Source organism: Lepidochelys kempii, chromosome 8, assembly GCF_965140285.1.
Source record: "Lepidochelys kempii isolate rLepKem1 chromosome 8, rLepKem1.hap1, whole genome shotgun sequence".
NCBI lineage: Eukaryota > Metazoa > Chordata > Testudines > Cheloniidae > Lepidochelys > Lepidochelys kempii.
Genome location: NC_136387.1, coordinates 14,745,285 through 14,761,513, shown reverse-complemented (window position 1 = coordinate 14,761,513; position 16,229 = coordinate 14,745,285). Strand labels below are relative to the sequence as shown.

The window sequence follows — 16,229 nt, the reverse complement described above, 5'->3', positions numbered from 1 at the left end:
TGTATATTTGCAGCCATGCATCGTCTTGCAGCTTGTTCTATTGCTGAACTTAGTGTAGTGTTTATAAGTTTTCCCTTATACATTTTTTCTGTAACAACATTAGCCAATTACTACATATTTTGTTCCAATGACAAGAGCTAACAATTAATCTATCATTTAGTAACCTCACTTTATGCATGTATTTTATTTTGAACATTATGGGTCTTGAGCCTTAACATTGCACCCGTCTTACTGGGATTTCTGCCTGGCAGGGTAAATTCTATTATGTAATAGACTTCCCCAAAAAAATGAGACTCTCTCTCCCTACAAATAGAATTTTAAAGTTCTAGGGTCCCAATCCTGCAAAGCACTTAAGCACATGCTTAACTTTAAGCATCGGAGCCAATGGGACAACTCACAAGCTTAAAGTTAAGCCCCTTCTTCAAACTTTGCAAGATCAGGGTTCAGGACCGTAAGAGCAAAATATAAAGACTTTTATAAAGTCTTTTATAAAGGCTCAAAAACTGAGCACAAGGCTGTACAATTGTTTTGCAGGGACTGGTCTGAGCCATAATAATGCAAAAGCAGGGCTGATTTTTAGTGGCATCTAACTTTATAACCCATATGAAAATGAGAATCCTGAATACACACTGCTTTCTCAGAAGGAAGGTTTTTGTGCTATAATCACTTCCCTCAAGACTTCTGGACACTCGTTTGATGTATATTTTTAAAGAATGGGCCAGATCCTCTGAGGATGCAAACTGTCGATTTACAATTAATCGCGGACACAAGTTGAGGATGTATTTCTTTCTTTTTTTTAAATGTCCTTTCTCTTTTTATGCCCTTTCTTTCCACTGCATCTTACATGTTGTACAGATGGCCAATTCCAATTGAGGACAGCGAGAGCTTTTTTTATTGACTTCCGTGGGACCAGGGTTTGGCCCAGTGTGCATTTCAATTTGGCTCAAGGAGAGCTTGGCTGTTATTTCTGTGGCTGCAGGATAGCTCAGGCTCATAACAGCAACCAGGCACTGACAAGATCATTCCAGTGAGAAGAATTATCTCAGTGCTACTATCTGTTCTTTTATCATTTTGGCTTTGAGTTTCTAACAACCACTTCATACCATTCAGGGTTGGGGTTTTTTTTGGGGTGGGAGATTCAGTTTTAATATTTTTAATTGAATCCTAAAATAATTGTAGCTGTCGGTTTGATGCACTTTGTGCTACAAACAAATATTTGCCTTACCACTCATTCAATTTCAGATACAGTAGTGTGCTCTGTTCAGTGTTGATTTATGGTGACTAGGGTTAAATATTAAAATGTACTTGTTTCCTAAGAGAAAATATATATTATATTCCAAGCTCTCACGGTATAAATATAAGATGACTGTCAAAGACTGATTAGCAGAGATTACTGTGAAGGTGCAGCTAGTGTTAAATTTAAGTTAAAAAAAATTATTTTGTTTTTGTTTTTTAGCTGATATTTCCACAATAATCTGTGACAAACCAGAAAAAGCCAGAATCCTCCTGGATCACGTGGAGAAAAGAGAAATGCCAAGCTTAAAGTCTATTATTCTGATGGACCCTTTTGAGAAGGACCTAAAGGAAAGAGGGCAAAGATGTGGTGTTCAGGTCCAATCCATGCAGGAAGTAGAGGTGAAGTTCCTATCCCTCTTGTTTAATGTTAGACTCAGAAATAATCAGCTCAGATATTATTTGATGAAATCCAGGAGATGGATGTTCAGTTAAAGCAAGAAGCTGCTTCTCATGAATAAAGTTACATTATTATTAGTAGGCACATTGATCAGCTACTTTTTCTCTTTTATGCTGGATTCTTTTGTTTTATGTATTTTTCTCAGAGGTTTTACTGCAACTAAACTTTGTTCTAAACCGGATCCTGTAGAGATGTCAGGGCAGGATTTTCCTGCTCTTCTTTCTCCCTTTCTGTCTCCAGCTTCCTCGGTCATTTGCAGTTTATTAACAAGCACGTTAATCTGCATATGTTAGAATGGAAATGATTTTGTTAATATTCTTTCAGGCTTGTGGCCGTGAGAGTCGGCATGTCCCTGTGGTGAGTCCAATCATTCTTTTCTCCAACCTTTAATTGCGTGTAGTTACTTTAAACAAATTTCACAAATGAAAGAGAGAATAATTTGCCAGAGTGTGCACACCAACCCTGCACTGTGTTTGCATGTTCATTAAATGTAGTGTCTGGTATATTCCTCAGCAGGAGGTGACTGACAATGAAGGATCCTAAAGATGCTCCATTATCTTCTACTAATGGTCTGAGTAGTGGATCTCATTTGCTGAAATGTATGTTATTTGCTTCATAAATTATATCCCCTGAATCCTTAATTAGAACTTCAGGACATAAACCCAAGGAAGCAATAATAGAGGATGAGACTCTACAGTGTTCTTTAGAGAGCTTTGTGAATGCTAAGTGTGAGAATAAGTAGGACAAATTAAACGAACCATCTTCAAAAAACTGCTAAACAAAATTCCTGACTTTAGAATAGATTTCAGACTACATGAATTTAATAGTGTCATTTATGAAAGGCAAATGAGCTACAAGTCAACAATAAGACAGTATAAAAACAACGTAATAATAATTAATGGCTCCAGTTAAGACATCTCGATTGCCAGTCAGAAAAAAACAGGAAACATCTCAGACTAGATTCCTATAGGTTCATCTGGGTCCACATACAAACCCAATCCCTAACCCTAGTTTGAGAGCTCCATCCATCCCCAATCCTAATCCTTGTTCACATCTGCTAACTGGTCCCATCCTTAACTCTTGCCCCAGCCTGCTAACAAGCCTGAATCCTAACTCAAACCCTAATCAGAATATGGACCCACCTACTATCCCAGGGGTCAGCAACCTTCAGCACATGGTCCATCAAGGTAATCCGCTGGCAGGCCGCGAGACACTTTGTTTGCATTGACCGTCCACAGGCATGGCCCCCCGCAACTTCCAGTGGCTGCAGTTCACCGTTCCCAGCCAATGGGAGCTGCAGGAAGCGGTGGCCAGCACGTCCCTGTGGCCTGCAGCTTCCTGCAGCTCTCGTTGGCCGGGAATGGCGAACTGCGGCCACTGGGAGCTGCAGGGGGCCATGCCTGTGGACAGTCAATGTAAACAAAATATCTGGCAGCCTGCCAGTGGATTACTGATGGGCCGCATGCTGAAGGTTGCTGACCCCTGTATTATCCCAACAATAACACTAGACAAAGCTCTTCAGCCTGCCCTCTATCCTAACCTAACTGATGCCTGTCAACTGGCATGAACTCGTAACCTTCACCTGCAGTGTGATCCTACGCCATGAACCTCAGGACACTGACCCACCTCAATCTTCTGTCTCACTTTTGCCCACCAAATAGCTCCAGACATAAGGTTGGGGCTAGTAGGAAGTCATGGGTTATGGTAAACATAAAGGAGTGAGCTAGCATTAGGAATTAAATGTGGATTAATGTTAGGGGAGAGATGGCTTTTTTATTGCAAATCTCATATATGGTGATTTTAATAAAGCCTCAGATCCTGGAGTCATGTTATTTCATAAGAATCTCCATTTTCCTTTTTGGGGGGGAAGTAAATTTTAGCCTGATTGAGAGAAAAGCTTGAAAACATGTCCTGAGTGAATCCTAACGGTTTAAACCCCAGCCGCAAATAAAAACCACACTCTTTTTAAAATTATAATCCCAGGATTTTTAACCCAATCTCAAGATTTTTGGAGCCTGATTTTACACAAATGAGGTTCAAATGCTGGCCTGGGCTGGATATGTGGGCACAGATGAGGGTTCTAGTCAGAACCAGCACGTGGACCCAGACGACAATTAGGAGTAGAGCAGCAACAGGGCTCTGAGTAGGACTGGGCGTGATGGGAATGGGAGGGCAGGCTATGATAATAGTAAAGGCTTGTGGGGAGGCCCAGGCTAGGGCTGGGGCTGCCAGGGGGCCCTGGGCTAAAGTTAGGCAGCACAGTCTAACTATCCAAGTACAGTCTCTTGTGATGTACTCAGCTTGCTATCCAGTGCTCCTGCCCTTGCTACCACAGCTATGTTGCTATCTTTAGTGAGCTACCTTGATCAAAGCTTGTTTGGGGCTAGTAGTATGGTTGAATATTATGGTTGGGCCTTCTTGCTTTTCCTAGGCAGGGCTAGTGATGGTGTGTGCTAATGGCTTCTGACCAGAGTTAGGCTTGAGGCTGGTTGACATTCTGTTTTTAGAGTTTGTGCCTTTGGGCCATCCTGGCTTTTGATGGTTATAGATGCTGAGGTTGAGACATTTGATGTTGGTTTAGCTGGCCAGTTCTGGCTGTGATAGGGTTCAGATGTATTGGCCAGAAAAATCTACCTTTGGGTCTGAGGCTGGCTTGTTAGCTTTGATTAGGTAGGGTGCATCCCAGTTGGCTAGTTTGGAATAAGTTTAGCATTGGGGCTGGGTGACTGCCTCAGGCTAAGTTTGTGGCTGGAAATGAATATTCTAGGTTCATTTTTAAAAAGCATTTTCTCTTTGAAAAACCTTTTGTGAGGGAAAAAATTTCAAGTGGCTCTACTGTTGACTTCACTCGGTTTGGATTGGGCCCTAAGCACCTTTCACTAGAGAAGAGACTATTTATGAGGTGTGCACAATGCAATCCAATGGTTTCCTGTTAGCACTGCCCCTTTCATTCTTCCACCGTTTTAGAGCTGGACTTGGATTGGTCAATCTGTCATGTTCGTTTACTACATTCTAAAGCAAAGAACAGAATTACAGATGGGGCTGTTATTAGTTTTGTGGAGTTAAAAAAAACTGTGGTGGACATTAAGGGTCCATACCTTCAATCCTTACTCAGGCAAACTCCTTGTGGTCATTAACTCAGAAGTCATTAACTCAGCCCTGAAGTCATTAACTCAGACTTTGTGGTTTGCATATGGACATCTCTAAATCTTGTAATAATAAAAGACAAGTTACTGTTATCTGAGAATTACTTCCTCTCTCTATTTCAGTGGAGACTTGTGATGTATTTGAGGATAAGGGATAACTTTCATTCTTTTATGAGAGTGGCCCTTTACAGCAGAGTCTAGTGGTCAAAACCCATAGCCCTTTATTAGTTGTATCCCCGAATCCTTTTATCTTCCCGTTTCTCTTCCTACTTTATTTTGTTCTTGTATGATTTCTGAGCACTCAGTCCTACAAATCAGACTAAGAGCTAGTACTCTAATGTAATCTCTAGTAGCAGAACTCCCTTTTATTCACCTCCTGTCCTTGTTTCCAAGACAATCTCCCCACAAGGAAAACATATCCTGACTGCACTGAAACCCTCTATTTCCCTGACACTACCATTTAAAGTGCTCAGCATACTGTCATTAGCCATACTAGGAATCAAAGGGCTTTGTTTGTACTACAGCGAGGGGTGTTCTCACAGAGTAAAAATGGGACAGGTCCTGCAAACACTTACACATGTACATTTGTTTTAGAGGTCTACCCTATTGAACTTCCTACACTGTAAGACTGGACCCTAAAACAGCAGTTCCAGAATTACAGAAGAATAGGATTCATGTGCCGACACAAGTCACCTTCATGGTCTTGGTGACACTGTGTCTAATTTTACACTCCACAGCACGTCAACTCACAGTAAATGTTCCTTAGGAAACAAAACAATAACCAGAAAAGACAAATCACAATGGGTGGCCACGGCACAGTCATGAGTTATCTTCTGATCAAATGAAAGATGACGTGCCTCATCCCTGCAGAGCCAGCTATGTGTAGCCGGATTCAATTCTAATATTAAGTATAATATTTAAATGGTAATTAGCAAAGTTTACCCGATGCGTATGAGTGGATTCCTCCACTACCGCCACCTTTGGAGACTTCTTGGGGTTTCTGTAACTGAAAAATGCACCACGGCAGCGCCAGTCAAGAGCATTTTGAAAGCTGTTGAATTAGGTATGGTTTTACTAAGAATGACTGTGGTACTGCTGGGTGCACTCACGGCCAATTATGCAAAAGAGGCCTGTAATTTTGGGTGTGTTACTTTTTGGTGGCCCAACTTGACACACACAGGGCTTGATCTTCATAGCTGCTGAGCACTCACCGATCTTATTGACTTCAATTGCAGATAGCAGCACTCAGCAGTGAAAGTTAGGCCCAACATGTCTCAAACTGGACTTCCAAAAACTAAGGCCCCCAAACATTTAAACATATTAACTACATTGTCAGATTAAGGCTGGATGCATGGTAGACAGAAACCTGACTTCCAAATACTTTACAGGTAAAAATGCTGAGTTTAATTTCCTACAGTCTTATTATTTGTTACTTGCATGCATTTGGTGCTTGTGGCTATTTGTGCAAATGCTGGTACCTTCCAAAAATGTCCCTAATTTTTAGAATGAATGAGCATTCAGCCAGAAATTAGAACAATATTTGTTGTTGTTCTTAATAAAAAGTTTATCATCCAGTTAGGGACCAGAAAAAATGCCATGTGACTTAGAGAACCCAACACATGACATGAATAACAAATAGAAAATATCTGTTTTCAAACTCATCATCTATATATTATTCATCCCAACTGTGAGACACTCATGAATAACAAATACAGATGAAGAAAATCAGGATCTGTTAGCAAATAATGTCCTAATCCCCAAAGGGGCCAAATGCTTAAATATTATTTTTAACAAGGAGTTCAAACAGCTGTCATGCAGAAGCTTGAGGACTGTGGTTTTCTTTCATTAGGGAATATAGCATATTATAAGTAGGCAAGAATCTTGCATGATGGACTCGTCACACTAAAGCACACTCCTTTAACGCACTTAAACCTAGGGGAAAAGAAGGAAACTAGACCAAATGGATAAACGTACCAGAGGAAGAATTACATTATGTGTTTTTGAAAACTCCAGGAAAAAATCGAAAGGACAGGGTTGAGATATTATTGGTTCAATAAAGAAGTGAGCACAAAGGCTAATGATGCTAACCTGTGACTCTATAATTTCCTTTTTCTTTGTGTATTTCTAGCCTCCTCGACCAGAAGATCTGTCAATTGTCTGTTTTACTAGTGGCACTACAGGTAACAGAACAGACATTTTAATCGAAATACATTACATTAGACTACCAAAATCAATCTGAATACAGCTCACCATGTATAAACACAATCTAGCTCTGGCATATATAGAACAATGGTATTTGTTTTATGTCTATTAAGTGTGTGTGTGTTATATCCAAATATATATAAAATTATAATCAAATAAAAAACTTAGACTACACTGGTATAAAAATGCAGAAAAATTATTTTTTGTAACTCCTTAAATAATATATTTTGGCAATATGATTTTCCAAGTGTATGAAAATGTACTCTGTGTGTATCTGTTGGATTTTTTTAAAAATTTCTCTCTGCAGATGTAAAAAAAAAAGAGCATAACTGATACTTATTCCCAGTATCCACCATGACATAAAAGCATAACACTTCAAAATAGAAAAGCAAAAATAGAAACCTAGAGCTAATCCTCTTCCAAGAGTTCTTCAAGCATCAATCCAAATTCATATTGCAGCATGCAGCAGTTATCTGTGGATTAGGAACACATTCCAGAAATGCACTTTAGTCCTGAAATACTGATTAAAATACCACTCTTTTGTCCACATCTGTCATAGAATCATAGAATATCAGGGTTGGAAGGGACCCCAGGAGCTCATCTAGTCCAACCCCCTGCTCAACGCAGGACCAATCCTCAACTAAACCATCCCAGCCAGGGTTTTGTCAAGCCTGACCTTAAAAACTCTAAGGAAGGAGATTCTACCACCTCCCTAGGTAACCCATTCCAGTGCTTCACCACCCTCCTAGCGAAAACGTTTTTCCTAATATCCAACCTAAACCTCCCCCACTGCAACTTGACACCATTACTCCTTGTTCTGTCATCTGCTACCACTGAGAACAGCCTAGATCCATCCTCTTTGAAATCCCCTTTCAGGTAGTTGAAAGCAGCTATCAAATCCCCCCTCATTTCTTTTCTTCTGCAGACTAAACAATCCCAGTTCCCTCAGCCTCTCCTCATAAGTCATGTGCTCCAGCCCCCTAATCATTTTTGTTGCCCTCTGCTGGACTCTTTCCAATTTTTTCACATCCTTCTTGTTGTGTGGGGCCCCAAACTGGACACAGTACTCCAGATGAGGCCTCACCAATGCCGAATAGAGGGGAATGATCACGTCCCTCAATCTGCTGGCAATGCCCCGACTTATACAGCCCAAAATGCCATTAGCCTTCTTGGCAACAAGGGCACACTGTTGACTCATATCCAGCTTCTCGTCCACTGAAACCTCTAGGTCCTTTTCTGCAGAACTGCTGCCTAGCCACTCGGTCCCTAATCTGTAGCAGTGCATGGGATTCTTCTGTCCTAAGTGCAGGACTCTGCCCTCGTCCTTGTTGAACCTCATCAGATTTCTTTTGGCCCAATCTTCTAATTTGTCTAGGTCCCTCTGTATCCTATCCCTACCCTCCAGCGTATCTACCACTCCTCCCAGTTTAGTGTCGTCTGCAAACTTGCTGAGGGTGCAATCCACACCATCCTCCAGATCATTAATGAAGATATTGAACAAACTGGCCCCAGGACTAACCCTTGGGGCACTCCACTTGATACCGGCTGCCAACTAGACATGGAGTCATTGATCACTATCCGTTGAGCCTGATGATCTAGCCAGCTTTCTATCCATCATATAGTCCATTCATCCAGCCCCTACTTCTTTAACTGTCTGTTCTTGGGGTTGTCTATCACTCTGTACTACCCACTAGTGTCCTCAAAATGGCTTCCTTTGTGGTAGCCAAGCAAGAGTCAACAACTGAAACTGAACGGCCTTGTTCTGAGTTACCTTCCAAGAACAGAATTGTCTATTGCTTGATAAGCACAGAATGTAGGCAGCACAAGAGTCTAGGCTGTGACCTGCCATCTACTGGGGAGAATGTGTATTGCAGAATAGGTAAATGTGTTTATCAGTTCCAAATACAGTATTTAATGCTGCAAGTCTATTAAAAGCATCTTTTCCTCTGCATCATATATGTTTTACTGTGGGAAGTTATACCTGAAGTGTTCTGCGTTGCAGAGAATGCAAACCAATGAACGAAGGGAGGTTTTTTTGTTCCATTAAGAACTTTATAATGAGTGTCCTTTATAAAGTAAAGAGTGACCATGGTATGGAATAAATGCCTCACGGTGGTGTACATTCTAAATATTGGACAAACCACGGCAAAGTCACTATAACTGTCAGGTATTTGCTTTTAGTTTAATGGCATCCACCGTACATATATGAGTCCCAGAGGCTAGCCTGACAGACTAGTGGTAAAATGACACACTACGATGGTAGGCAATAGAACACAGCAATCACAGAGCCTTTGCTGTGTTCTGGGCTGAGAATGTTGTGGACACAGTCTGCTCAGCCTGCATGGGGGATGAAATCATTTCACTTCTCAGCCGCGAGCCCCTGGGCAACTCAGGTTCTGCACTCACATTGTGTGCACAGAGCTGTGTCCAGAACTCCTTGTCCAGACACTAAACACATCCTCTAGGAGTTGGGACAGCAACTGAAGGAAGAACTGTAGGATCCTCCATGCTCAGAGAGGATGTTTATTAGTAAACTAAGGAGTGGATTTTAATTTTTGTATATGATTCATAGGATCAGACATACAAAATGCCTTCACAGAAGGAAGAGAGAGGTTGACTCTGAGATGTTTGGACTCACCTTCATTTTTTTTTTCCTGATTTGTCAACACAACTCCTAACTGCGCATGAGGCAATGGTTGTTGCTAAGAGTGGAAATGTACATGAAACATTTTTATGCAACTCTGTGTACTGACTGCTCTGAAAAAACACCCTTCAGTTTTTCAAGTACAGACCAGTGACTAATCTTCCAAGGAAACCTATCTGAAGACTGTCATATTCTGGTTATTGATTAACTGCCCGGAATCACTTACCATTGTTGATACTCCTCAGTTGTGCATCTGTGTCCATGTGCTGTGCTATCTTGAGGATATTTTGTGCTGTCATCTCTGTGAAGCAAATTCAAGTAGAGGATACTTTAATGATGAGTACTGGTTGATCACAGGATGACTATGAGCCGCCAATGTGATATGGTCGTGAAAAAAGCTAATGCAGTCTTGGGATGCATTAGGAGAGGTATTTCCAGGAGGGATAAGGAGGTCTTAGTACCGTTATACAAGGCAGTGGTGAGACCTCACCTGGAATACTGTGTGCAGTTCTGGTCTCCCAGTATAAGAAGGATGAATTCAAACTGGAACAGGTACAGAGAAGGGCTACTAGGATGATCCGAGGAATGGAAAACTTGTCTTATGAAAGAAGACTCAAGGAGCTTGGCTTGTTTATCCTAACTAAAAGAAGGTTGAGGGGAGATATGATTGCTCCCTATAGATATATCAGAGGGATAAATACCAGAGAGGGAGAGGAATTATTTAAACTCAGTACCAATGTGGACACAAGAACAAATGGATATAATCTGGCTACCAGGAAATTTAGACTAGAAATTAGACGAAGGTTTCTAACCATCAGAGGAGTGAAGTTTTGGAACAGCCTTCCAAGGGAAGCAGTGGGGGCAAAAGATCTATCTGGCTTTAAGATTAAACTCGATAAGTTTATGGAGGAGATGGTATGATGGGATAACATGGTTTTGGTAATTAAATATTCATGGTAAATAGGCCCAATGGCCTGTGATGGGATATTAGATGGGGTGGGATCTGAGTTACCCAGGAAAGAATTTTCTGTACTATCTGGCTGATGAATCTTGCCCATATGCTCAGAGTTTAGCTGATTGCCATATTTGGGGTCGGGAAGGAATTTTCCTCCAGGGCAGATTGGAAGAGGCCCTGGAGGTTTTTCGCCTTCCTCTGGGGCACGGGTCACTTGCTGGAGGATTCTCTGCTCCTTGAAGTCTTTAAACCATGATTTGAGGACTTCAATAGCACAGACATAGGTGAGAGGTTTTTTGCAGGAGTGGTGGGTGAAATTCTGTGGCCTGTGTTGTGCAGGAGGTCAGACTAGATGATCATAATGGTCCCTTCTGACCTAAATATCTATGAATCTATGAATGACTTAAAAATAAAGGGGGGAAAAGCTATATCACTAATATGCTGTTGTTCCATCCAGGATGGGTTCTGGGAAAGGACTTGTAGCAAAGGGAACTCTGTTTGCCTGGACATTCTGTCAAATAGTCCCAGGCTTCTGGTGATTAAGGTTATGAAAACTGGTGCTCTTCTCTGATGTGTATAGTGTCACAAATACTCTGGGACACTGAATTCAGCTGTTATTCACATAGAAAAAAGGGGAGGAAGGAAGGGATATATTTACCGAATTTCCTATTTGCAGTGGTGATGATGATGGTTTGAGCAAACGGAGCAGATGTTCTGGATTATCTGAATATGCAATGAAAATCTTCACGGACCGAATAAGTGAATTCAAGTGTTGAAAGAAACTAAGAATCTATCTCATTTCCCAGGATGTCTGAAGATTTCTCGCTGGGTACTGAAAGAAAAACACTTAATTGATATAGTTGGGGGTATATATTCTAGGATGCATTTCAGCGAGGTAATCAAACTAAGGAAGAGTATCCAATAATTGTTTTGAAGAAAAATTCACGGGGGCAGGTTTCTCTTGCTGGTCTGAACAAGAAATGGATGAGTGGACTGGTGCATTCACAAGTTTCTCCTGAAGTCAACTCTGTGGAAGTACAGCTACCCTCTGAATTGTACAGGCTGATTTGAGAAAATTTTTTTTGGCAAGACACACAATGTAAGACGAGCAGTTTCTTGGTCTCCTATGCACATCTACTTTTTAGCTTGGCTCACAGAATTCTCTTTCTGTCTGGATTCCCATGCCTGTGAGGCTGCCTTTTCCCCCACCCATGAATATATTCGTACTTTATAAGAAAACCTGCCTTATCAAGCAAGCATCTGACAGTCTGCGTGTAGCACTGAAACTTGCTGGTGGCAGAATGGTTAGCTCTCTCCCTGACTATGGGTTATGAAACAGAATGGCATGCATGTACGTTACACCAAAATAGTACAACATTTTAGAACTCTTTCTATGTAATATAGTAACTTTGCCAATTTTTTGGTAAAAATTTTTTGGTTTTAAAGATGGGATTAAAGTGCTTGGAACACTGTTTAAAGACATGTTCTAAAATACTCTACATGTTATAAATGTCCAGTTCATTCCAATAAATATGTTCAGTGGCAAATGTTTGTGTTCAGGGTTCACTTAATTCGTCTGAATGTTGTGTGAATTTGGTGTTCATGCAATGAAGGGAGAACGAAGAGAACACGCGTTGTGCAGTCTTGTCCATGAGGCTCTAACTGAGCTCAACACCCCTGCTGTTCCTGGGCAGTAACTGCTGATAGTGCTGACCTGTGCAGCGTCTTTGTGATCTGAAGAAGTATCCACAGAGGGAGTGGCATGGTACCTGCAAAGTTTGTGAACTGAAGAGGAATTGAAGCCCAGTCCCTAAAAGATAGCCTGATACATTAACTTCCAAGCCACTGAGACCCCTTCTAAATGCCAGGGGCATAATTCATTTATCTAGGGAGCAAATTCTGCCTGGACGTATAGTTTGGGCAGGCCCATTTACTTCAGTGGGATTCAACATGGCATGGTTTGATTCATCATGCACCTGTTATATGACAAACTGCTCCATCTACTTTTTGTTAAAGAATGAAGGCTTCTTTGAGGGCCAGTTCCACCCAGCCCGTCCCAGGAAGTACAATACAGTGGCTCAGTCTGATTTTAAAACTAATCTACTTACCATTTATGGAGGGGAAATACGGCCCCCTTCTGACAATTTACTCACACTGAGTAGCAACTTACTCTGTGACTAGTCCCTTTTAAGAGTGATGAAGAGGGTTGGTGCTGAAGCAAAGGAAGATATGTCAAGTCCTAGTCACTAGCACTTCAAGGTCGGGAGTCCCTTTATTCCTCCTGACCATGGTCCTGCGAATGGATCGATGCTAGGTGTTTTCTATTATTTACATGCTCAGAAGTATTTAATGTTCTGTGCTGACTGTGTCCTATTTGCCTAGGGGTAAGAAGTGCTGCAGTTTTATCTGTGGCCCTGTGTGTTACCCAGTAATCTCTACACTTTGGTGTATTGAGAGGTGTGAACATCAGAAACGTTATTCAAATGGCCATGAAGAAGCCAAAACTCAGAATAGAGAAGACAGTGGTGCTAATGTCAGTGAACTGCCAAAGAAACCTTCATGTTAAGAGCTCATTCTTAGCCAAAATCTCGGTGACTGGTCTGTGTGTCAAATGGTATCTTGAGCAGCTGCAAACAGAGAAGAAAACCTTCAGTTAAAACATGCTATGCTTATTTTACAGTAATACTTTATAAAAAGTTGCATATCATTCTTAAATCCTCTGATTCAATGGCTGATTCACAGTATCTGGCCCAGAGAATGGGCAATAAAATCATGTTGTTGGTCTTCTGTGTGTTTATATTGAACATGTATATATTATATCTTTGTATATTTTATTGCATAGAAACAACTCATTTGTGAAAATTGCTATTTTAGAATTCAGGAAGGGACACTGAAAAGAATTTTAACATCTCCAGGTCTTAGAAGCCTTTGAAAATTTACTACAGGGTCTTTTATTAATGCTGTTTCTTTTTTCTTTTTTTTTTCTTTTCAGGGAACCCCAAAGGTGCTATGCTGACTCACAGGAATATGATTGCTGATTTGGCAGGCTTTCTGAAAGTGACAGAGGTGAATACCTTGATCTAGAGAGTGTTACCGCATCCTTTGACTTTTTCAGTTTGAATTTTTGGGTTATTTCAGATCTATCAAAGATGTGGAAATATGCTCAAGGAGATAAGTGAAATCTCACTCTTGGGGCCCAAGTCATTGAAATGGGAGCAAGGTTAAGCCCTTAGTGGTGAATGACAGTAGATTTTCCCCCTCAACTACGGCACATGCATTTGGGGCCTGCTCCTGCGAGATGCTGACTGCTTTTAGGGAGCACCCTCAACTCTCATTAAGTCAATGAGTTGATCTTGCAGTACTGGGCCCCTGGTCAAGGCCAAAGAACCCAGTAAAATTGTGACTCGTGCTTAGAACTTAAAAAATGACGACAAGCTTCCCAGGGATGCCCATACAATAAACCAACCCCTAGAGAAAATTAATTTCCCACATGTTCGTTATTTGTTTGCTAGCCATCGTTCTGCACACAATGTATATAACGTATATTATAACCTATGCAACATATTTTAAATATTACAAAAATCGTTTTATTTATATTAAAACACAACTTGTTACATCCTGTATTTTGAGTATGATATATGTGACACTGTGTAACATAATTTTTAAAAAATAGATAACTGGCCAGTTTTTATATGGTGCAGTACATTTAAAACATGCATTTGGAGACCATACTTCCTATATGGGAAACAGCATTGCTGAAGCACAGATTAATCATGTTAATAGACTGCTAATAATTAAGTGGTGGAAAGAATCTACTGGTACACCGTAAAAGGTCCATTGGCTGAACTATTACAGTTAAAGAAACAATGTACTGTTAACACACCCACCTGTTTCCTGGCTTGAATCTGTAAAGGTTCCCGGGTGTAAATCCCAGTCCTGCAAATACTCATGCATGTGATGAGAGTAATCCCACTGAACTTGTTTAAGTATCTGCAGGATTGGGGCCTCATTAATGATCACCATAAAGTGTCAATGGGACCGTTGACAGTAGTAAGAACTAAGAGCTTGACCCTGCAAGATACTGAGCACCCTCAAGTTCAAGGGAGTTTGAGGCTATTCTGAATTTTGCAGAATCAAGCCCCAAAGGCCTGATACAATGTCCATTGCAGGAAATAGGATTTTTTCCATTGATTTCAAAGGGTATTGGTTCAAGACCTCAGACTGCCATTAATAGGGTTGCTAACTTTCTAACTGCACAAAACTGAACACCCTTGCTCTGCCCCTACCTTGCCCATTCTCTGAGGCCCCACCCCCACTTACTCCATCCCCGCCCTGTCGCTCGCTGTCCTGCACTCTCACTCTCTCGCTCATTTTTACCAGGCTGGGGCAGGGGGTTGCAGTGCAGGGGAGGGTGAGGGCTTCTGGGGGGGACGGCCTAGAAATGAGGGGTTCAGGATATGGGAGGGGGCTCCGGGCTGGGTCAGGGGATTGGGTGCGTGCTCAGGGGTGTGGCCAGGGAGGAGGGGTTTGGGGTACAGGAGAGGGCTCTGGGCTGGGGGGGGTGTGGAGCCGAGGAGTTTGAAGTGTGGGAAGGGGCTCCAGGCTGAGATAGGAGGTTGGGGTGTGGGAGGGGGGTACTGGCTCTGGGCTGGGGGTGCAGGTTCTGCGGTGGGGCCAGAAACCAGGAGTTCAAGGTGCGGGAGGGGGTGTGGGCTTCTGGAGGGAGTTTGGGTATGGGAGGGCACTCAGGGCTGGGGCAGTTGTGTGGGAGGGGGTGTGGCTCCAGGAGGGAGTTTGGGTGTGGGAGGGGGCTTAGGGCTGGGGCAGGGGAGGGGATGCGGTGTGCAGGCTCCGGGAGGGAGAGTGTGTGCGGGAGGGAGCTTAGGATTGCAGGCTGGGCCAGGGGATTGGGTGCGGGCTCTGGGGTGGGGCCAGGGATGAGGGGTGCAGGAGGGGGCTCGGGGCTGGGGGTTGAGCTGAGGGGTTCAGCGTGTGGGAGGGAGCTCCAGGCTGGAGCAGGGGGTTGGAATGCAGGAGGGGGTGCAGGTTCCAGGCAGTGCTTAGTTTCGGGGGCTCCATGGAAGCGGTGACATGTTCCTTGGCTCCTAGGGTTAGGCGCGGCTCAGTGCGGTGAGTGCTGCCTTCGCGTGCAGGCACCGCCCCCCGCAGCTCCCATTGGCTGCGTTTTACAAATGAACTGACTTTTTCTTTTATTTTTCTAAAAAGTGTTTGTCAAATGCCAAGGAAAGGCACTTCCACAGCAGCCAAGTGTTTACCCTGGAACAAGCCTGATCATATTTGCCAAATATAAAATAAAATACAGTCGTTGGTTTTGGGGAGAAAAAACAAAGATTTTCATTTTTTGAAAAATATTGCATCAAAGGCACAAAATATTTTCTTTTTAGCAAAACTGGAAAAATATGACTTTTTCTTCAGTGATGAGACTGGTTTTTCGCAGCTGTACGTATGGATAAGGAGACCAGTTTGAAGAAACACTTGCGGGTAGACTAGCAGATCGCAGTACCTTAGTTTCCTGTACACAAGAGAATATTCAGGCTGCTGTATAAAAGAACAGGTGAAAAAAAGACC

The 16,229-nt window shown here is 42.2% G+C and overlaps 1 protein-coding gene across 7 annotated transcripts in view; it reads left to right on the top strand.

The window, feature by feature from the left end:
- Positions 1-16,229, top strand: part of ACSL6 (acyl-CoA synthetase long chain family member 6) — a 111,342-nt gene that overhangs the window by 69,689 nt on the left and 25,424 nt on the right. For all 7 annotated transcript variants that reach the window (XM_073355623.2, XM_073355629.2, XM_073355625.2 and 4 more), the window contains 4 exons: positions 1,457-1,635; positions 2,018-2,050; positions 6,968-7,019; positions 13,633-13,706. In XM_073355623.2, the coding sequence (XP_073211724.2) occupies positions 1,457-1,635; positions 2,018-2,050; positions 6,968-7,019; positions 13,633-13,706 (338 nt within the window). The remainder of the gene's footprint in view (positions 1-1,456; positions 1,636-2,017; positions 2,051-6,967; positions 7,020-13,632; positions 13,707-16,229) is intronic.